This window comes from Helicoverpa armigera, chromosome 21 (assembly GCF_030705265.1).
Source record: "Helicoverpa armigera isolate CAAS_96S chromosome 21, ASM3070526v1, whole genome shotgun sequence".
NCBI classification, from domain to species: Eukaryota; Metazoa; Arthropoda; class Insecta; order Lepidoptera; family Noctuidae; genus Helicoverpa; species Helicoverpa armigera.
Genome location: NC_087140.1, coordinates 6,675,094 through 6,698,489, shown reverse-complemented (window position 1 = coordinate 6,698,489; position 23,396 = coordinate 6,675,094). Strand labels below are relative to the sequence as shown.

Here is a 23,396-nt window from a genome sequence, read left to right as displayed (position 1 = left end):
CTATCAGACAATTAACTTTAATGGATATATTTAAATTAGTGCTCCACACTCAATTGACAACATATTATCATCTTCGCTTATTGTCCGCTACTAAAGATACACTTAGATCAAACAAAAAAATTGAACAAGTCATTTTAAACTTTAGTGACGTAGTTTTAAGGTTGAAAGTTGAATGATGCGCGCCAGTTAGGTTCTAGAAGTTAATCAATGAAATGTTATGGTTATAGGCACTTTATATGTGTATTTTAATCACGTCTGCCATTATTATCAATAGGTCATCCTGCAAAATCATCCTTATCTCAAAGTACGTAATTACGAACGTAAATATAATAATTATTATGTACGTAATTAAAATGTGAATAGGTAAATAATAAAACAATTTTTAGTCAATATCAAAGAAATATATATATTTAACTACAGAATTAAAGTAACAATGTACAAAATAAAATCCTATTTACAACAATATTACAGTTTTCATTGAATTCGAAAGTCTGGTGAACGAATTTTGTACTGGAATATATCAAATCAAAATTTTGGTACAAAGGTAAGGTTTACCTACTACATAGTTATACATTAAATTAAGTCCGAACGTAAAACTAATACACAGTATTGTCTAAACTCCCGTTAAGCTATATTTACAAGAATAATTTACAAACATTTTTCTTATGTCAAATTCACCGCACTCACAACCATACGGTAGCGACAGTAAAAATAAATCAATATTTTTTTATCGATTTATTTTTTCGGAACATTTTTTTTTTTTATTCACAGTTCGATTGTTCCGAATTTGAATTTGAATCACGTGTTATAACGTCTTTTTGGATGTTTCACTGTTGGTTGGCTTGCGTGCTGGGCGACGGTGATCCTGACACAGGTGGTTGCACCATGGTCAGATGCGGCGGTGGCAGGCCCATGGGGGGCAGCGGCCGGCCTCCCCCCATGAGGTGGTGGGGGTGGAAATACTGCTGCAGCGCGGGGTGGGGGTACAGGTGGTGGGGGTGGCGAGAAAACTGCGCCATTTTGAGTTTCTCAATCTCCGCCTCCTGTACGCGTTTTGCTTTCGCTCTTCGGTTTTGGAACCAGATTTTTACCTGTAGACAAAACAAATGAATTTAGTATAAGTTTAAGGTAACGATATTTCGAGCTTTGTGTTTTGTATCGATGGGAAATTCGAAAGGGTTTATTTAGTAAAAGTTTTATGAAATGTAGTTCCGTCTTCAGAAACAAATATTATTTTTGAACTTATAATTTTTAAGCTAAGGTATGGTAGTCCTGTCTAAATTACATCTTCTACAAATGTCAGCAGAATTATCAGATGCTTACCTGTGTTTCAGATAGTCCCAAAGAAGATGAGAACTCAGCCCTTTCAGCGATGCTCAAGTACTGTTTATCGACAAACTTGCTCTCAAGCGCTCGAAGCTGCTGCGCGGTAAACGGCGTCCGTGGCTTGCGGTTCGGCTTGTGTTTGCGAAGGTTGCACTTCAACTTTGCCGGCTCTCCATTCGCATCTATAACAAAGAAACAAACCATCAATTTAAGTCCAATATACCTTAATAACCAAACAGGATCTCTCTGTAATAAAATTTCGCAATACAATAAAATCTTAGGCAGTAAAATTAATCAGGCTAATTTGTAAACAGAACGATCTCTAATGATGTTTCGCAGCCTTTGTGAGACTTTTCCGAGATATTGCCGTCCAAGATTTAGGAGATGCATTCGACAGATAACGTTCCAAATAAACATTAATATATTCTAAAGTGGATCTCAAAATGCAAACGTTTGTGGATTGCCTCAACAATTTTACGACTAATTAATAAATCGTAAAACCTCCAGTTTTCTCATTTGGTGACATTTTTCTTGTCGAAAACGGTTTCGAAACGCTCTCAAATGGAAGTGGTATGAATATTAATAATGATAAAGGAGAACATTTATCAGTAGACATGCCTTGTGCAAGTATGGATAGCTTGAACTTTACTGTTACATCTCAATAACACAAAAGCAGCCGAATGCCGATAGGAATGCCGCTCCGTTCCTCCGCGGGATTAATAAATCGCATAATAAAACTCATATAAAATAAAAGGCTAAAGGAAACGGACCGCGATCCGATCCCGATAAAATCTCCACGAGGTAATTTTTAAACTTATTTAGCGACGAAAACAAGCGTATTAGTACGCAAATCGTTGATTTTATTGCCACAGCTGGTTAGAAAAGAATTGATTAACGCCCACACGTCCCAGATATGAAAGAGAGATAATGATTTCGTTGAATGTCCAGTGGCAACTATGTATTTTAAAGAGCCTCAAATCCATGGATTATGTTTCCAACTTCAGTTTTATTTTGCCGTCGAATTACCCAAATCGTTGGTGTTGTTTTATTATTAACAGGTATTATTAAAACGACATTACGATCGTGGTCCTCAGCTGTTAATGTCTTGTGTAATTTTACGACTACTTAATTCATCAATCAAATTAATTCGTGATTGAATAATAAATTTATATACCTCTGAATCATTATCTTGTCCGTCTATTAGTGGATTCGTCAACAAATTTCTGGTTTTATTAGTAATTTGGGTGTGATTCAATAAAAAAGCTTGCTTCGTAATTTATTGGTGGTTCGGTTCGTTTTAATAGACTCTAACCTACATAATTATCTATCAGCTAATTGGTATTTAAGTACTAATTAATGTTTGTGATCGTTGATTGATGGGCGAACACGTGTTGAGACTTTCGTTTTATTGTGATTATGACACATATTTCGGTTGCATGTCATTAAACTTAATGAACCTCAATATGGCGTTACACTGGTTTTACGTTTATTAATAGAAAAGTGTAAATTATTGTTAGTAATTAAATTGGTGGATACATTATAATAAACGAAAAGTGTTCATATAAAAAGTGTTATTTATGTTCACCAGTGCAACTTGTCAAAATTAAACATTGTAAAAATATAATACAGCTATCAGCAAAAGACACAATGACTTCATAATTTGCGTAGAGAATATAAAAGCATTAGAACGGCGCTTCAAACGACGTATTAATCCCAATGTCACTGTACAGTCGCTTAATAGCTAATGGCCCACAAAAAATAAAAGCAAAAAAATCGTAAATTATGTGACAGTCGAAAAAAAGCTAAAGTGTATTAATGTCGTGTTTAGCAGAAGTCAAAGCAAGTACCGACGACAAGACGGAAATAAAACTAAGAGCCGATGCACACTAACGATTATGTGCCGCGTTTTTTCACTAACTTATCTATTTCGGTACTCCATTTAAAGTTACGGCATTTCTCCGTGAATATATTTTTCTCTTTCCTGATATATTCTTTAGACGTAGTGGTGAATTTTGATAAACGCTGCTGTGTGTCTCAAAGAAATTTCTTACATTATTAATGAGAAAACGACGGAAGAAAAAATGTAAAGTTCAAAATACGTGTCGGAGACGTCGAGTCGCACGTGTGGACGGTTTCTTAAAATCGTCCGGGAGCTGTTAAATTACCTCTTTTAAAAATACTTATATGGGGCTGTCTGTTCTCGTCCTCTTGTTAATTGTATAAAGAGATATTGGCTACAGATGTTACACCACTGAATTATGTTCGTGTTGTGACTCGCAGAGCGACGAGAGAAATATGAGACATTTTAAATGCGTTTAAATACATTTTCCATTGTTGTACATCGTCAATTTTGTTTTGCTTTTGAAAAAGGAATGTCTAGCGGATGAGTTATGAAAGAAGTCGAGCGTTTTTGTGATAATTGTGAAAGAGAATCAATTCTGATGCTGCAAGTTTGTGCTGGCGGTACCTAATGTTTCAGTGCGCTGCTAAAAAGACAGTTGATATATTAATGAGCATGTTTGCTTTTTGTGTGCGCACCACCATTAATCGTGCGAGGCGTGGTATGTCATTCATTCCAATATTTTAAACGGGCAGCGTACACTTGACGTTTTTGTTGTCTGTACAAGAGAGGCGGGCATTCTTTGCGTCTTGCGGGATACTTCACATTACACATTTCTTTTATTATCCATGAATGCAAAGTAATATTAGAACAAATAATATATCAAATACGACGGCTATAAAATACTTTAATTTCACTGTAGTGCAAAGTTCACGCTTCATTATAATTTATATTCGAGATAAAGTGTGCGATATATTGTTTTAAAACAATATTCTGTTAGAATATTATGAAAACATAATTCGTTTGTCACAATCGTGGTTTCTTCATATAAACAAAGATCGTTACATAAAATAAAATGATCAACTCAAAACTCATTTGCCGATTTCTACCGCAGCTCAGAATTAAAAAGCGATGTGTAAAAATAATAGGTTCATAATGTAAGCGACATAATGATGCAGTGTTGTTAATAATTTATTCGTTCAACAAAGAACTATTAAAGCCATTAGCTGAGCCCGGATTCTTTGAGAATACGCCCACAATATTTATCTGGTGATCAAACGGAATCCTTAACGTGGCCCATTCATCAGCACTCAATCTTTACCTCATAAAGGGGCCTTAGAAAACGCGGAAGTGGACCGCTTATGCCGTTAACCGTTTAATTTATGTTTGGAAAACTATTTAGTGATCGCTTTTATGTTTGAAGTAGATGGCTATTACTTATCATAGGAATGAATCGAATCTATAGTCAAATACCTCAAATCAGATAACTTATAGAATGTGATGAATAGTTCTCTATGTCATAATGGGTCTTTTATAAACATTATGGGACTTAATCAATATGGGTATTCGGATTTTTGTTATAAAATCAGTTTCTAAGAATATGATTTCATACTTCACTTCACATAAATAAAAACAAGCGCATGAGTAAAGTATAATAGGCCGATTATTCATGCAATGCTCCGTTTTTTACCTTCTCACTTTGATGTCAGTGACATTTAATATGATATATAGGATCAACACCTAAGCGATCCGTTCCACAATAAATAATTTCAACGAATATGTGCTCAGGCGGCATTTGTTTCATAATATATCTTCTATCTCATGCCATTTGATGCCATCTTATATTTATCGGGATCTATCTTCTGTTAAAGTTCAAGTATCATTTTTGTTCTTTTTTATTACTCATCATCTGCCTAGCCTTTTCCCAGCTATGTTGGGGTCGGCTTCCAGTCTAACCGGATGCAGCTGAGTACCAGTGTTTTACAAGGAGCGATTGCCTATCTGATCTCCTCAACTCAGTTTCCCGGGCCACCCTAAGATTGGTTATCAGACTTTCTAGCTTCTGACTACCCGTAACGACTACCAAAGATGTTCAAATAACAGCCGTGAATTTTTATATAAATCTCTCTCCATACAAAATACTATTTAAATCAAATTCACTAATTATTTATCCACCTTTTAAAAAGATTTAACCGCCACCTCGCTGGCTCTATAGCCTCTCCTTAAATGATCTATTAAGAGCATCGGAGCGTTGTAGCTGTGTTTATACTCGTCTCGCAGTGCAGTTTACAAATAGCACTATTCAATGGGACATTAGTATTTTGGCTCGGAGCCAAACACTGACAGCGGCGTTTGACTGCTTGTTAAACACAAAACGTCATTTTGCTTTTTAGTTTTTTTTTCTTTTTTTTTTTTTGGTTAGTGTAAATGATGATGATTTTTTTTTTCATTTTTTTGTTAGTGTAAGTACTTACATTGTTGTTATTATTTTGATATTCTATAAGAGTCAATTTTAATTAATAGATAATATAAATCAAAGCAAAATTAAAAACGCTTTAAAACAATTAAAATAATCATTGTTATATTTCCACGTATTATAACTTAATTAAAATTTTTAATTAACTCCTTAGTAATAATAAAACTGTTTTGCTGACGCTACCAAATGAAACGGTCGCGACAGTTTTGTTTCGCATACTCGGTAATTGATTGGGAATGCTTCTATAATTAGGAGCGTGACTCTCGTTGCTGACTGTACTTATGTACTTACAATAGTTCTGTTGACGGTACTAGTATATGTAAAATTATGCGAAGCGAAATGGATATTATATGTTAGTTGTCTGTTTCAATGGTAATTTTGCTTACATATATTATTTATTGAGCTGATAAAAATATTAAAAAATAAAAAGATAACGGTAAGTAACTTCATGCATGTATAAACATGAAAATAATTAAACATTTTATAAATGGACCTTCTTACAATTCAAACACGAATATCCAAGTTAGTCATGATTTTTAGGCCTATGTAACAAATTCATACATAAAAAAATTTGAAGAATTCTTACACTGTTGTAGGCTATATTTTATGTCCGCAGTAGTTTCCACGAGACGCGAGTGAAACCACGGCTAGTCTACAATAAAAGTATCCCAAGTCATTACGTCATCAATTGGTTTTCAATTAAAATAATCAAAAGAACAATAAAAAGGGACATTATAAATGAATGGTAATCAAATGAGCAACATTACAAGGCAGTAAGCAGATCATTATTATTGTTATTGCTTTTAATAATGCATTAAAATAATAATTGCTAAGTTATTATAAGACAATGAGCCGTAGGAGGTACCAATGCCATTTTATGTTTCACAAATTATCTACAAGAATGGATTGACAAATCTTTTGACTTTGAACTTTTAGACAAAATAGGTTACATTTAGTCCAGTCAATTTAGACATATAAAAAACAAAAGCTGAAAATTTGTTCCCCATGTTTTCCCTATAATCTATAATATAAAAATGAATCGCAAAATGTGTTGGTAAGCGCATAACTCAACAACGCCTGGACCAATTTGGCTAATTCTTTTTTTGTTGTGTTTGTTATTGTCAGGAGAAGGTTCTTATGAAAAAAAATAGGGTAAAGCAGAGAAGTCAGTTGACGGGAGCGAAACCGCGGGCAAAAGCTAGTATATATATATGTAGTAATATTTTAAACGATCTCATCAATTTTCAGCTTGCTGAGAATTTTTGTAACTTCACACTCATTTTTTGGTCTAATTTGACAGGACTAATTTGGAAATTAGTACGAATGTACCTGTAATATACTGAATCGATTTTGATAATATTTTATCCAGCAAGCTACATTATAAAAGGTACCTATGTAAAACTGGAAATCTATTTCTGAAATAATATCTTTTAGTGTCTTTAAGAAGCAGATAATAAAATAAGTGTTTAATACATTGCAAATTACACTTTCAAATCTACTTGTATTCAATTCTGCGTTTAATCAAAATTACCATAGTTGGAACATAAAGCGAGACCTAGGTACTCAAATTTATACAAAACGATCATAAATTTTAGTCTGACACTAAAATCAAAGTTCTAACAAAATCGGTTTTATGTAAAATTGCATAAATTAGCTTTTAGCTATATTTGATGTTATGTGGAATCATTGGATATTATCTTTTGTTAATAGACTATAAAAGTGTTAACGATTTTAATACAAGATTACTAATTTTAATAGTCAAAAATAAAACGCATGTTTTGTGTGTATACTTTGGTTACAAGAAAATTAAAATAACGTACATTTACTAGGAAAAACAAAATACATATATGTATTTTTAGAACATGTCTACATAATTTTGCACTAAAGTTCTAAACGTTTTAACATGCTTACATTGTCAGACTTTGTGCTAAGCCATTTTATATATAAAAAAACACTATTATTAAAAATAAGGTGTACAAGAAATAAGGCCCAGTACACAATATCGTGAGCGTAATTGACAAGTGGTATATTAATTAGGTACACGTCGCGATCCACTTGACTCGTTTGTACAGGGCCTTATAATTCTGTGCTATGAACATCGGCCTACGATCGTCACGGGGTGTCTTTTATGTGCACATAGCTTTAGAAAGATTAGATTGGAACGAAAAAGTGGCTAAAAATTAAGGTTTGATTTTAAAATAGGATTTTAAAGTGTAGAATCATGTTTTAAAAATGTTTTTTTTTTGTTCTAAAGATTTTAGTTCTGAGAAGTAATTAAGATCGTTATCTTAATGAATCCAATAAATACTATAACACAGTAGCCAAAACACGCGTTTACATAAAAAGGCTACTGTTCAAAGTGAAAGTTGTCTTCATTAATTACCAACCTACTGTGAGAAAACTTTTTAGGTCAAACCTGTCAATATTGACATTTTCAACTTTTTTTTAACCCACTTACTGCCTTCGCCAATAAAGTCGATTTTTGATGGTTAACTCATTTTAATTGTTTTCGCTTAATTTTGCTTAATTTGTGGCGCTCGAAATGCCATGCTTCAAGTATCAATATGCTAACTTTAATTGGGATTTAAAAGGTTACTTGCAATTAATTTAATTACAAAAAATTACCGAGTATCTGTGTCGATAATATAATTTTGGATAGCTACTTTAACATGGAATTAATAACCTAGTTATTAATTAACACTGTTTATTACCCTTAAAATAATAAATAAATAATAAATAATGCCGGGACATTTTTCACACACGGTCGGTTAGCCCCACGGTAAGTTATTAATTAACTTGTGTTATGGGTGCTAACACAACTGATAAGCTGCATATAGCTACATATTTATAAATACATATTATATATTAAATATCATATTAAAAAATATTTATAAGTCTATCCCGCAGGCTTTCGAAACCCAACTAACAAAGTAACAACCATCTTTTTTTACAGTGTTGATAGGTCTATCCAACTCATAACTCTGTGGCCTAGTATATTAATAAATGAACATGTTAATATAGGTGCGTCGCTTGCGCAGCGGGGAGTCTGCGGGACTCCCACGCGATTGCCCACCTACCTTGGTCAGATGGTCATAGCGCAATGATACCATACAACTATTAGGGATCCCTTCAATGGCAACTATGTGAGGATTCTAAAGAATGTAAGAATGCTGTGTGACGAATTGTTCGTAAACTTGTATTTTTTTTGGGAATTAAGGGTTGTTTTGGTATGTGTAGATGTCATGTTTATTTGTAAAGAATATGTTTAATTATAGCCGTTGAACCTTTGTAACTCATTTGGTGTTGTAGTAAAATGTTATTCCTAACATTTTAATGTCATGGATTTCGGCAAAGTAATGCCTGATTTCATCATTGACTAAAATGTTACGCATGCTTATTTTTCTTAATCATAAATCATAAAACCGATTAATATTGATTTTATAAAAAAAACCTCTACCTACTTATACGGTATCCCTTTATCTAACCGCCGACGAAAAATAACAAATTAAACTAATTAGCAAGCAATAATTCTTCGATGAAACATTATTAAATGACATTCGTTTGAACCGTGCGAAAACTCGATCGAACAAAAAAACTCGTTTCGCAAAAATATCAGAGAAATCCAATAAATATTTACGCGGAATATAAAATGACTAACCGATTTCCCGCGGTTTCACTCGCGTCCCGTGGAAACTACTGCTCGTACCGGGATAAAATATAGCCTACGTTACTCGGGAAGAGTGTAGCTTTCCAACAGTGAAAGAATTTTTAAAATCAGTCCAGTACTTTTTGATTTTATCCATTGCAAACAAACAAACAGACAAAAATACAGCTTTTTTGTCTTTATAATATTACCTAGTATAGATATTTGAACTAGCCACGAAATATTAAAACGAAGGGGAATAAATTAATGTTGGAACTTACAAAGTTCCCGCTATTTTATTGAGGTCGATACAAGAATTGTTTGTTAAGACAGCCTCTCATTTGGCACGCAAGAATTAAACTAGCAGGGTTGTTAGACAAGAAATATTTATAAAACAATTATCATTTCACATTTTGCTAAATATCCAGACTATCCTAGTCAGGATTTTTTTGCATCATGGTTGTGTTTTTGAACCTTGCCAATTGTCTCTTTTTGGCAATAATATTTTTTTATTAAATGCCACACATATACTGTGTGTTACCTAACCAAAACAGCATAGAGATAAATGATCCAACAAATTGAACACAACCTAATTTGTTTTTTTAACTACACACAAAACTTCCATTCATATTTCGCAAGAATAGCTCAACATTGCAAAATGAGCGAGCCATATATCAATGGCATTATTAGTTATGAATATTCTTGCTTTCTTGTCTTGTCTCGTCCATTGGGTGTTCAACCTTATTTCTGAGAAGGCCTCCGATGTCATAATTTATGAAGTTACAATAAGAAGCTGCGCCCGCGCGGGCCTGATGACAAATTATATAATTCGTTTCGCTTGATAATTTTAATTAACTCAGAACCTAATAATAATGGAAGATATTAATTCCATGTTTGAGTATTAATCATAATTTATGATAACGTAATTCAAAATGGTTCTTTTTTTCGATTTTCTATAGTTCATCCTCCGAGCCTTTTTCCCAACTATGTTGGGGTCGGCTTCCAGTCTAACCGGATTTTCGATTTTCTATACTATACTTAGTTAAAAATTATCATTCTTTGTTAGTTAATAAGTAGGCAAGATGATCAAAATCCAATATTATCTTAATGTATATAATAGAATGCTAATTTTGACCATTTATGAGGCCGAGTTTAACGTCATAAGATAATAATGGACCAATTAAAATTAGAGAAAATATGACGAACTCAAACTTAACTATTAAATTAACATTTTATCTAATTATATATTGATTTCATATTGATTATTTATCAAGTTGTTTTGAATTTGGAAATATTAAAAGATCTCAGAGATATTTACAGAAAATGGATTTTAAATGTTGAGATATAACTTAAAATAATTTTCATGGTTCTACTAAAACATTAAGTTAGCGGCGTAGTTTCTGTAATGTAAGTATTAAATACTTTTTTAATTACTAGATGGGTGCCTATTAAAATATTTAAACTTCCCAAAGCTAGATATGATCTTTATGTCAAAACAGTAGTCGACTTTCATTCGAATATCTTTCTAAGAATCGGATGTGTGTGATCGTAAACCTAGTTTTTTTTTTTATCTTAACTTTTATCTAATGTGAGTTAGAATTAATAACAAATCTGATTCTGTATTGATACTAAATGTTCTATAGGGTTTGATTTGTATCTTAATTGTTTATGTGTTTTTCCAGTTTTGAGATAATTTAGGAATGATCTTTCTCTTTGGTGTATAAATATTAGAGTATGTTAAACTTTGAATTATTTGAGGTTGAATTAAGTAAAGCTTTAGACATGGCTATGTAAGGCGTACATTTAACCAAAGAGTTAGACATTTAAAACCAATTTAATTTTCACAATACAAAATGTTTATGGCAACACCGTTCCGAGTTCGAATAAAACTTCACTTAATGACGTACCAATTTTTAGAACGCGAAATTCAATTGAAGCGTTCCATTTTCAAAAGGGCTACCGGTGGCGGTTTTGTTCGGTGCAAATTGACGGATTAAATTGCATCGCTTGTTTTCGTGAAAGAATGCAAGCGGCGAAAAAATACGAAGTTTGCCGAACGTTTTAATGGGTGTTTCTAATTGGTCAACGCGCGGGTCGAGGCCGATTGTAACAAATTCGGCTAAAAGAAAGCACAGGTATTTTGAGAGTCAGCATGCGTGTGGCTTAAAGTGCAGTGAAATAGAACGCTTAGCTGCAGTCGTAATTCCAGTTCGGCTGTAACTGAACGTTAACTAGGCACTTAAATGTTTAAACTGTGTTGCTCTGTCCATTGTCTTCAGTCGTTTCAAGCACCGGCGTTAACTTTTAGCGTACGCTTCTGCGAACTACTAAAAATATATTCAGTGTTCTACACGACCATTTGTTACTTGCCTTTGCTTGGGTGCTGCTCAAAGGAATTTGAACCTTATTGCTTCATTGCTAAGTGCGTGTTATGACAAATGGTAAGCAACATTGTTTGTAGGTGTTTTACTAATTTGCCCGTGCAGGAAGCACGGATGGCGTGATGAGGACTCAGTACCGTATAATCTTTGCCTCTGATGTTATCTAAAGATTTATTATTTACTGTCATCGTCCGAGAGATGGCAGCACGCGTCACTGACTATGCCACTGGACTTATCTCATTGCATTTACTCGTGCACTTTATTCTCAACCTTATGTCGAAGCAGTAAGAGTCAAGCGTTTCATCTTGAAAGACCTCCCATAGCGTGATAGGTATTGAAACTAGGCCATTTTTCATGTCTACACGTAATTACGATTAATTTCCTGGTAAGTTGCTTTATTTAATCTCCACGAACAAGTTTAATAACAGATATTACTCAAAACTATATTATTATTAAGTGGGAGTTATAAACTTCCCAACAAATTACATGCTGAATGGCGCTGAAATGGTAACAAATTAAAAATTACAGTCCGTATAATGCGAATAGCCAACATGGCCGCGGCGACCGCATATACATCCAGCCAAACAATAAAACAAAATCCAAGGAATATTTGTTCAAAAATCGTATAATCGAGCAATTGACCGGGCCACTCGAGCACTCGATCGTCTCGCACGCAAACGAATCGATTAATCGCTTCGTTACACCGCCGACCGCCAGGCGGAGCCACGCGTCAATAAAATACTTGTAAAACTATCGCAAAATGAATTAAAACAGATGGCGAGCCAATTAGGAGAGGCAATCGTGCGCTTACCGGGCGAAAAAACACCTTAAACGTAGCGTCAAATTGATTTCTTCCTTACGACTTTCAACTTAAGGTGTCTATTTGGTATTTTCGTGTGGCAGTAATGGGGTTTCAGTTTACAAGCGCTAACGAGAGCATTCGGAACGATAAGCCTTTCCAGTTATACTGATAGACAAATATGGATATATTTATCATTAAGTTTGCACTCGAGTGTACGCTTAGGGCCGCGTTATGTCATTATACAGCGCTAATTAGCTTAAGGTAAAAGACAAATTCGTGCACTTACAAGTCTTAGATATCGAATAGAAATAAATAATTCATTTTGTTTATTTGCTAACAATTTTGTAACTGGCTCGATTTCACTTTTACAAATGGTCGAGACTTTGATTGGTCGTTAATTATGACGTTTGGTAATGCGAGGATACAAATTTATATTGCGATAAGTAGGTAATAGGTTACTACAAAATTGTTAAACAATTAAGCAAAAATAACTCGTAACATTTTCACTCTACAACAACTTTAAATACGCTGTAATTTACACAAAATAGTACTTTATAAATTCTGAGAACACTCTGTATACAAAGCTCTGTAATTGGGTGCGCGGTAACTGTCACACCCTGTATTAGAATCAGACAACAATTCGAAAGTAGAATAGAAATCTTTTGAAATAAACCTTAACTTTGTTAACTTTCCAATTTTTGTAGGAACTGTGATTTTGAAAATAAGATTTTTCTTATAAAATTGACTGAAGGATTTCGGATTTAAATAGTGAGATAAAAGGCCAAAAACTTGACGAAACTAACTGAAGTTAATTTCAAATTTTCACTCAAAATCTCACACTTATTTTCATATCTCGATACCTATACTTATTTACACCAGGTAATAGGTATAGCTAAGTAGGTAGTACCTAACTAAAGTCTTACTTCAAGAACCCAATTAGAAGTGCTATAACAAGAAACAATAAGAGCGATTGCTATTTACAATAGCTATAAAGAAACATTAATCATAGTATAATACACTGATATAACGCTATTCTCAATAAGTGTGAAATGGAATGGCTAAACTTATTAAATCTTATAAATTCGATCGGGATTGAAGTTAAGCGAGGTATGACTTTGTTTATCGATGGTAAGGGCTCGATCACGGTGCCGTGTGTAGGTTTACGCTTGGCTAAAAATGTGGGTATGTAGTAGATATGTGTACCTATTATGTCTTGATGTTAAAAAGAGTAAGGTATGAGTGTGTTTGTAAGGATTAAAAGTTAATTAAGGAAAATTATTACAATGGAAGAGAACGCCTTATTCTGACAGAAACCTATGCTGCTATTTCTAGGGAATAGTTAACTTTTTTTTTGGAAATCTTAATAATATAATTACAGATACGTAAGACATTTTGAGCTTTATGAAAATTATATTTTTTAAAAGGGACATCTGTGTCTAAGTTTCATTATCACACAGTCTTTATTGCAGCTCATTACCACCAAAATAATTATCCAGTTCAAAAAGCCTTCTTTAAACAATAAAACCAAAAAGAACCGCACTAATTTCACATACAATTGTTATCAAACTGACGGAACTAAAAGTCGTCTTTTAAAAATTAAATGACGTCTTTCGCCTCTATTACTCATGAACCAGTTTTCGGTATTTTTGTGAAAGAATTATGCCCGCATTGCATTCCGAGGCACACGCAACTGCCCAGCCTGATAACAGACCCTGCTAATTACACGAACCACGTTACCACTTTTTATAAAACGAAAAACAAAGGTTTTTTATTAAGTTCGTAGACTTTTGCTTATAATCGAACCTTCTTGGTTGGAACTGTGTGAAAAGTTGTCTATGACATAGACTATTGAAACTGTCAATGTCACTTTAGTATGCAAGTGTGGCTAAAAAGGCAAAAGTTGAAAGTATTTTACACGTTCAGATTGTTAAATGGTAAATAAAATCCCCGTATGATTGTATAGGTAAGTACAATAAGAAAATAACCAGTACAATCCATCAAGAAACAACTTAATCATTAAGATAAGTGAACAATCGCTATTGAAAACTATCGTATCGCGGGCTTTAACGTGAACAATTATTTTGTTAATCAGCAGAATACGCACATTTTCGCGTTACCAATTTAACATTCTTAATAGACCATTATTCCTGATCGTAAATAAATAGGAAAAGGGTATTAATGGTAGTTTAGTTCGTAAATGCTACCAATATTGCTTGCAGTCGCAGCCCATTGTGCACTGACGATAACAAACCAGTTCTCGGCGTTTTATTTTTCAGTGGTCAAAGCTTGCCTTTTGTGGTGCGATTCTCTGATACGTCCAGCGCTGTGCGAAACAACCGGTCAAATATGATCGTTGCCCACTTTCAATAAACTGCTTTACGCCATTTTATGTAGACAGAATTTGTACTCTAATTTAAACATTCGTGGTGCCTATAATGCCAAACACGTATAAGCCACTTTTATGATTCTAAATTGAAACTTTACGAAATGGAGTGTGGACAGTAAAAATGGTTTTCTAAGCTCGATAAATGAATGATTCCGTTAAATAAATATTACCTAGTGACGATTATTATAGTTTCAACGATAAACTGAAATTATACTTCCCGCGTCTGCTAGTGCGTGCAAAACTAATGACTTTTTGCGCTAATTACATTTAGCTATCTAACTTTATATTTCATTTGCGTCATAAACGTCCGTAGCATCGTAAAATACGTACGTTTTACACTTTTTATTCCAACACAGTTGTAAGCGACTGTACTTAAGTGTGTAAAATAAAAATTAGATACAAATGTATTTGCTGAGTGGAAAAGTATAATTTATGTATTGTTATGTACTTTGAGCTTTGTTTTCATTCATTTTATGCGTTTCTTTGTGACTGTACCTAACCAAGTGTACTTTACGCAGTTATAAAAATTATGTGCGAATGTACTGGCGAGTGGAAAAGTGCAATTTATGTATTAGACTGATGGATCATATTGCTTGTATTAACAATTTACACTTTTTACAATAAACATAGTTAGCAACTGTTCTGGGAATTAAGCTCATAAAAGTTTTGTACATATGAGTGGAAAAGTGGTATCAAATCTTTGTTACGAAGTCACTATGATTTTCTACTAGTTACAAAGTATGGTACAAGTGAGTACGAAAGTGTTATCTATATATAAAAAAGCTAGAGATTCGTGTTCATATGTCGTGACCATTGCACGATGGCGAACATTTTTCATGATTCCTTTGCAAATTATTTAATGGCTTGATATTTTTTATAAGGGTACTTTGGGACAGTGGCCAATTGGCACCGGTTTGTGCACACCTCTTTTAAAACATTATTTGTGATTAAGTTTATATGTTTATTGTAAAGAGGCGTTGAATGATTTTATGACTTTATTTTGGGAAAATATAAAAAATGTGACATACAGCCTCTGTGTAGCAATTTTTACCGATTTTGTTTGGTGTTCATTCTGAATGTTATAATATGACTTTCTTAGGACTTTACATAAAAGTGTTTTTTTTCTTATTTAATTATCAAAGTATTTAAATATCAATCTATAAGAATGTAGGTATATGCCGTATATGTAAATGAAAAACTGCTTATGCTATGCTCTAGATTAAAATAACCCCTTTTATCCAGTAGCTCAAATAATAACAAATGTAAATAATGCCATAGAATTTACATTTCTCCAAGTAAATCAGGGTGCAAAAAATATAAAAATTTCAATTGCTTTGCAAAGCATAGTTGAGAACTGTAACAACGTTGATAAGCAATAACTTCGCATGTTTTCAGGCACTACAAACAAATATTAATTGCTAGAAGTGGAAAGGAGGCTTTTTTTGCTATTTGATTAAACCTAGGTATTAGCGAAAGCTGAGCGAAGACACGCTATAAACTATGTTTGTATTAACGCTAAACAATGTGCTCATTGCTACACTTAATGCTTTCGCTTATGTCCTTATGGTACTAAAAAACTTCAGGCATTTTTACATGATACATTATCTTTATAAGTTTGATTAAAAATACCCTTTATCTAATAATGGGTACTCCAAAATTAATACATAGTTATGTATATCGTACTTTACCATACAAAGTTATATCTAGGTAAGTATTCACAATTTCACAAGTTTCCTACTTTCTGCCAATAAAACGTAATGCAATGGACTGTACCTAATGTCATGTATAGTAAGTGAATGTTAAGCGGAGCGAGAAATAGATAGCTCAGCTCACATTACAACCCCACCTTTATGTTGCACTACTGCAAATAATCAGCATTTGCTTGCAAACTGACAACTTTTAGTTGGCCGACTGTCGACGTGATGGTTAGCAGAAATATTTAAAGAAAGAAAACCATGATTCCAGTCAAAATTGTCAGTCGATTTGAATAAATACTTTGTTACGTTTGTACTTCCATTCATATTCATATTGATTTATGAGTCCAAAGTAACTATCGGCCGACTGAAAGTTTAATGTGCGCTTAGAGTGCTTTTTAGTCGGTCGTCAGCTGGTTTGGATTCATAAATCAGAATGAAGACGAATGCAAGTACGCACATTGTGAAAATCTGGTATTTAGCCGGCATCAGTCCCACTGAAAACTTTGATCGGAATCAAGATACCTATTCTTTTTAAAAAATCCGAACTGATCAACTGTTGGCCAACTATTTAGTCTGCAATGTACTACTCTGTGACCCGAGTTTTTACTCACAATCTTATGCTGATAGAAATACCACAAGAAAGTATATTTTATACTGAATTATATTTCAATTTTGTTTTGTATTTTAACTTTATGGGTTGTGTGCTAATTAATGTGTTGGTTATGTAATCATTTTGTGTTTGTTTTATGTTGGCGATTGAACCGTGGATTTAATCTACATTTTCGCAACTTTCTTTGGGGTCCGCTTTCAGTCATTATACCAGGTTATACTTAATCTTTTGTACATATTACTTTTACTTGTATCACTAACTGTGTTTTCCAGTACATTGCATGGAGAGACTTTCTATTTGACCACCTCAACCCTGTCATCTGGGTAGCACACAAAACTCCTTGTTGCTTGTTGACTGCCAAAGATATACCTACGCATAAATCACAACCAGCATTTAACTGCCGTCTCAAGCTCATTATGACATATACGGTCTTGATTTCTGACACTTACGCTTATTTTGGATTAAATAATATAATATAACCGCGATAAAATCCGTACAAGTAGTTTTATTTAAATGACATATACGGTCACCCATCCATTAACCGACCGCATCAACCGTTGCTTAACCTCTGATCGGTCGATGGCCAACAAGCTTACATAGCTACGAGCACCTCTAACCACGATTGAAACGCACAGTGGTGCATTACTGCTAAATGTTTCTCACAATGCGACATTAGAGGCTAATAAAGGGCGATAGCCTGTGTAGCGGCCGATTAGCGGGGCGTAATTGAATGGCCATGTTGCGACCACTGTGTGCTCGACAACAGGGTGTTGCTTAGTGTTATATAGGGTGTGCAAAAAAAGAAAATTTTAAATGCGTGAATAAAGGGAAAGAAAAGCGAATTACCTATGTTAATGATCAAAAATAGTTGAGGCAATATGTAGAGTTAAGTGTAGTATTTTTTTTTCTAATATTACAATAAATATGGCCAAAATATATGGCCATGTTGCGAGGTCCGATTGCCTGTGTGCACCACTATATACACGACAACAGGGTGTTGTTTAGGCAAAATATAGGACGTGCAAAAATGAAAAGGAGAGAAAATGATTTAATTTTCTCTGGTAGATGAATATGGGAAAATAATGTTGCGACCACTGTGTAGGTACACGATAACAGGGTGTTAAATAGAAGTATATAGGATGTGATGATATACAAAAAAAATGCAAATCAAATTTTGAGACAAAATGACGTGAATTTTCCCTAGTATAAGAAAAGAAAAGCAGAATCTCGATAATGTTACGAAGGGCAGAGTGTCATCATCATCATCAGCGTTTTAATCTCCCACTGCTGGGCACAGGCCTCCTCTCACACAGAGAAGGATTGGAGATCAAAGTGTAATAATATAATAATACGGTGTAGTAATATAATATTATCTCCGCTTAATAAATATATAATTTCATTTTTTGGGGGTATACTGGATACCAATTTATCTTATAACAATAACAAAACGAAAACATAATTTATTCGTCACAATAATCTGCAACCAATTAATTTTAATGCAGATAAAAGCTATTATTATCGAATTGTATTTGTTTACAAAGGAAAACTTTCCATTATAAGCTTATTAATACCAATATTTAGGTATAATTTAATCTGCATACGTTATTGCAATTAAATTAACTCTTCCTTGTTATAAACTGCAAAGCAAAGCTACATATATTTGGTAGCATTAAATAACCCCTGTTTGTACGTCCATAACTCAGATATAAAAAGACTTCTAAATAAGTTTTCCTAAATTGCACTATTTTTTTTTCAACATCCAAGCAAGAATTCAACATCTAAGCTTACAAAACTCAAACATACTGACCTATCTGTTCTAATTGCAAAAATCTGTTACGGTATCTTAATAATGCCAACTGATAAAAATCCTTCCTAAACTTTTTCATGCTACACGGTGGATTTATATAACCGATCTACTGAATTTAGCTCCATAAAAATTACCTACCTACTTAGGTATATCAAATTTGAATCTCTAATCGCAATCCATTGATAGCTCGATTAAAGAAATCTACCGATAAACGTAAGTAGTTGACAATGCATTTTATTTGACGGTTAGAAGGCGTGGCTTGACCAATGTACCATGCAAGATTATAAGTGATGTGTATAGGTGCAGGTTCGAATCCTGACCGAGGCTTTTTAGTGTTAAATGTTGTGTAAAATTGGTGTTATTGTGCTAGTGAATTGTAAAGTTCATCATTGTTAATGTAAAATGAAATATGTGAGAACTGTCAAATAATGTGTTAAAGTTAAGAAAAAAACGTACAAACATTCGAATTAAGAACCTCTTTTTTAAGTCGGTCAAAAAGATCTACTTACGGAAGTTTTTTTTTTTAACTTTATGAGTACGTTCAGAGGTGCGAATATAATTTATTACGCATTTATAAATAACCACATCCAAAAAACATTATAAAAAACTCATTAAGTAACTAATATCCCTAATAAGTATCATTTAAACCGTTTACCAATAGGATTTCCTATAAACGTTTCTATCGAATAAAAACAAATCGATTTCCCCATTAGAAACCACTGGTTTAAGTTAAACATCTACTCTACGATTACCGTAATTCAATAATACTCGTAATAATCTCGAATTATGTCAGGGTTCTAATTTTTATTCGTTTATATTATCTTCTATACTTATGTACCTACCTACCTTTATTTATCTATTTATACTCTTTTATACAAATATAATAAAGAGGAATCATTATTTTGTTCGTTTGTACGCAAAGGCTTGGAAACTAATGAACCGATTTCAAAAAGTTATTTCACTGTTGTAGAGCTACACTATTCCTGAGTAACAGCTACATTTTTCCGCGTAAGTTTCACGGTGACATAGGTAAAAAAAAAATCAGCGTTGAAAACCTACACCTTTCTCGAAAAACATAGGACTTTAATACGCCAATACGGGCAGAAGTTCCAATGGAACGCGAGTGAAACCGCGGGAAAACAGCCAGTCGTTAATAATATAATAATATGAGACAAGAATTAATAGTGTAGTTATGAAGTATTTGAAATTGTATTCGATCGCTCAAATAAGGACTTATTTATCGAATAAAAATGTTGATAATTGGTTCTTGTATCAATTATTGAATAGAAAAAAAACTTCGCGTTGTTTCTGTCAAGGCATATAGTCATTATATTTGATATGTTATTGATATGATTGATTACGCCATTGTTTGTAAAATACTCCATTAAAATCTATTTAATTTGCACACAACATAAATTCTTTTTCAAAATTATGTTGTACCTACCTATCTAGTATTACTAGCTCATTGTATACCTACTTTAAAATGTATTGACGTAGGTAAATATTTAATTAAATTAACACAAATAAAAATAAATTATCTATTACCTAAGTATTCGGTAAATAATACAAATCATTTACATATGGCCGCATAATTTCTATTACAATGTCAATCAAAATTGGGTCGATTTATTGCGGATTTTAATATTCAATCTATCCTTTTTTTACGATTGTATATTGATTTTAAGATTAGCTCCATAACTTTTTCAATCTCTAATTACTAAATAACGGATGAATCGGGTACCTATTGATTGAGAGCCGCAGTTAGAAAATAAAACATACCTACACAGATTCATAAACGTCTTATTGTAAGGCCAGTGTGTAAGAACAAATTAAATCCGACCTTTTGTGTCTTAAAAAATTCTTATTATTTATTTTCGAATTTTTTAATACCATTTACTTATTGATAAAAATACGAGCAAAAATAATTTCAACGACATCAAAAATATATCGCTAGGTACTTCCAAACTTAACCCTTCAACGGCAACTTATACAATCGGGGAAAAGTCCCCAAATCTTCGTGATCCAGTCGGGTTGTCGAAACCAATGCCCTATTGTTTACGCATTCAACTGATCCTGTATTTATGTACGCTTTTGTTCTTTACGAGACAAGGTTTTGAGACCCCGGCATTACAGGGTTAACGGGTTTTCGAAACATGCTGTTTTGGTGTAAATAGGTGACAATCGTAATCTTTGGATTTAGTTCAGTTTAGTTTAATGATTTTGGGATTGTTTGAAGGTGTGATTAAACTTTGTTTGATGTTAAATTCACGGTTTTCGTCAAACGTTTTTAAGTAAGTACCTACGAAAAATACTGTTTAGCACATTAACATTAAACATAATTACAAAAATTAGGTAGGTAGATAGGTATACACTATTTTCCTTAATCACCAGTTTATACAAACAAACAATAATAGCATAAATAGGTACCTACATACGTATTTCGACATCCATTTCAGATTTACAAATTATTTTAGAGATATTTAACAATGAAATTAACTAATGTAATGTTAAAAAATGTTTCACAAAAAAAATTATAAGGCCATATCGTCTAGGTATATTTATCTATTATTCTCGGGGTCTTACCCAATTAAAATACAAATTATCATTGAAAAGAGAAACGCCTATCCACTTAGAGATCAAATAGCACTTGATTGCAAATTATTACATATCATTGCTTAACACAAATACAAATAGAACAGTTAATAGATTACCGAGTATTTATGCAAATTAAACCATTAGGTTTAAATGATTAATATGAATTAACTACAACGGCTGGTTGATACTAATCACTTTGTACCTAGGTAGGTAATTCAGAACGATTTGTACCAACTATACCAGGCATGCGCACTTGCATTTATAAAATATTTTATTCAATATAAGTATTTTTATAACTATGGTCTCTATAACATGTACCTAAGTACCTATAATCTTGGAGTATAAAATAAATTAAATACGTAATATAAAGCGTAAATGTAACGGGAATTAATTAAAATATTCAATTTATATAATTGAACAGCAACGAACGTAATTAAATTTTAATAATAATTTTATATCATAATTGGGTGGAGCAAAAATATTTTAATTAATAAACGCTATGCAGGAAAACGATAGCATTATTAATTTCAAAAATATAATAACGGCTTTATCAATTAATTTATGGCTGAAATTTTCCTCTTTCAATTAATTATGGACGTAGAATAACAATTATTGGAATTTCCGAATTTTGTTTATGACGCCCAAATTAGATTGTAAATTAATGTTATCAAAATATTGCATTGTTATATTATTTTCGTATGTTACCTGGTTTCCTGGTTGTTTAAATTTATTTTGGCAACAAATAATATAATCGAAATACTTAACAAATGGGCGCAGGAAAAATCAAAACATAAAATTTTAACGTAACAATCAAATCATCCAAATAGAAATCAGATGCTGAAACCTCTGCAAATGCCGAGAGAGGTTGATATCATTTTTAAAAAATCGGAAGAGTTCCAAATAATCCACAATCACTAAATATCAATTTCTTGAGCTTCAGTCAATTATCAAAAGGTTAAAAAAATTAATAATCAAAAATAATTTTCAAAATAAAATACACAACACTAAATATCAAAAATAGGAAATCTCAAAGCTAAATGATAATATTAAGTATTTTGCTACCAAGTACCAAAAATTTCAATCTACCAAAATTCACGAAAGGCGAACAACGAAAAACTCGTAGGAGAAATAAATGTAAAAGTGCGCTAACCTGTTAAGGGTCCAACGGGGAAATGTGACTGGAACAGAGGGCCGAAGGATGGCACGACAGGCGGCGGCCCCGGCCACGCCAGCCCGTACGCCGCCGCGGCCAGCGCGCTGAACGGCGTCGGCCGCACCAGCCGCGCCTTCTCCGACGGCTTCTCCTCGTCCTCACTGCCCATCCCATTCTGCAGGTCCTCCACATCTACTATCGAATCTTCCTGATTAACTGAATCTTCGTACTCATCTTCAGAAGACGTCACTGTCGCTGATACATTCAAATTCAAAGGAGGCGTCTGTGATGATGGCCTAGGGGATATAGACTTCCCGCCGGGCAACTCAGGCTGCGCTGACGGCGACTGCCTCAACGGAGACTCCGGTATCGTCCTGTGATGCCTTATCATCTCCGCCGTCTCATCCACCTGGTTCGCCTTCGTATCAGCCAGTATCGATGCCACGCTGAAGCTGATCCTGGAGGCTTTGGGCGGCTCCGTCGCTTCGGCAGGGCTGCTCGGGTATCTCGAAACACTCTGTATCGCCATGTTCACTTCCTTGTCCTCGTAGCTTTGTTTCTTTAACATTGAACGCTGGTCAGTTCCATTTAGCACAGCCGGGTGACACTGGGGCGCGATCGAGGGATCGTGTACGCATGCGGGCGCAGTCGGAGGTGGACTGGCTCGGCGGCGCGGCGCG

General features: G+C 33.6%; 1 protein-coding gene across 1 annotated transcript; it reads right to left on the bottom strand.

Moving 5' to 3' along the window:
• Positions 1 to 377: 377 nt before the first annotated feature.
• LOC110373597 (muscle segmentation homeobox) lies at positions 378 to 23,396 on the bottom strand. Its single transcript, XM_021330910.3, has 3 exons — positions 22,714 to 23,396; positions 1,324 to 1,508; positions 378 to 1,091 (listed from the first exon to the last, which is right to left on the bottom strand). Exons 1-3 carry the CDS (start codon positions 23,282 to 23,284, stop codon positions 828 to 830), a joined length of 1,020 nt encoding a protein of 339 aa, XP_021186585.3. The 5' UTR covers positions 23,285 to 23,396; the 3' UTR covers positions 378 to 827.

Bases quoted from the DNA above. Each gene is read 5' to 3' on its own strand.
- LOC110373597 (XM_021330910.3), bottom strand. From the start codon at position 23,284: ATGTTAAAGAAACAAAGCTACGAGGACAAGGAAGTGAACATGGCGATA. The intron at 1,509-22,713 runs GTTAGCGCACTT...TCTTTGTTATAG, and splicing joins CCCCGTTGGACCCTTAACAG to ATGCGAATGGAGAGCCGGCA. The intron at 1,092-1,323 runs GTAAGCATCTGA...TTTTGTCTACAG, and splicing joins TGGGACTATCTGAAACACAG to GTAAAAATCTGGTTCCAAAA.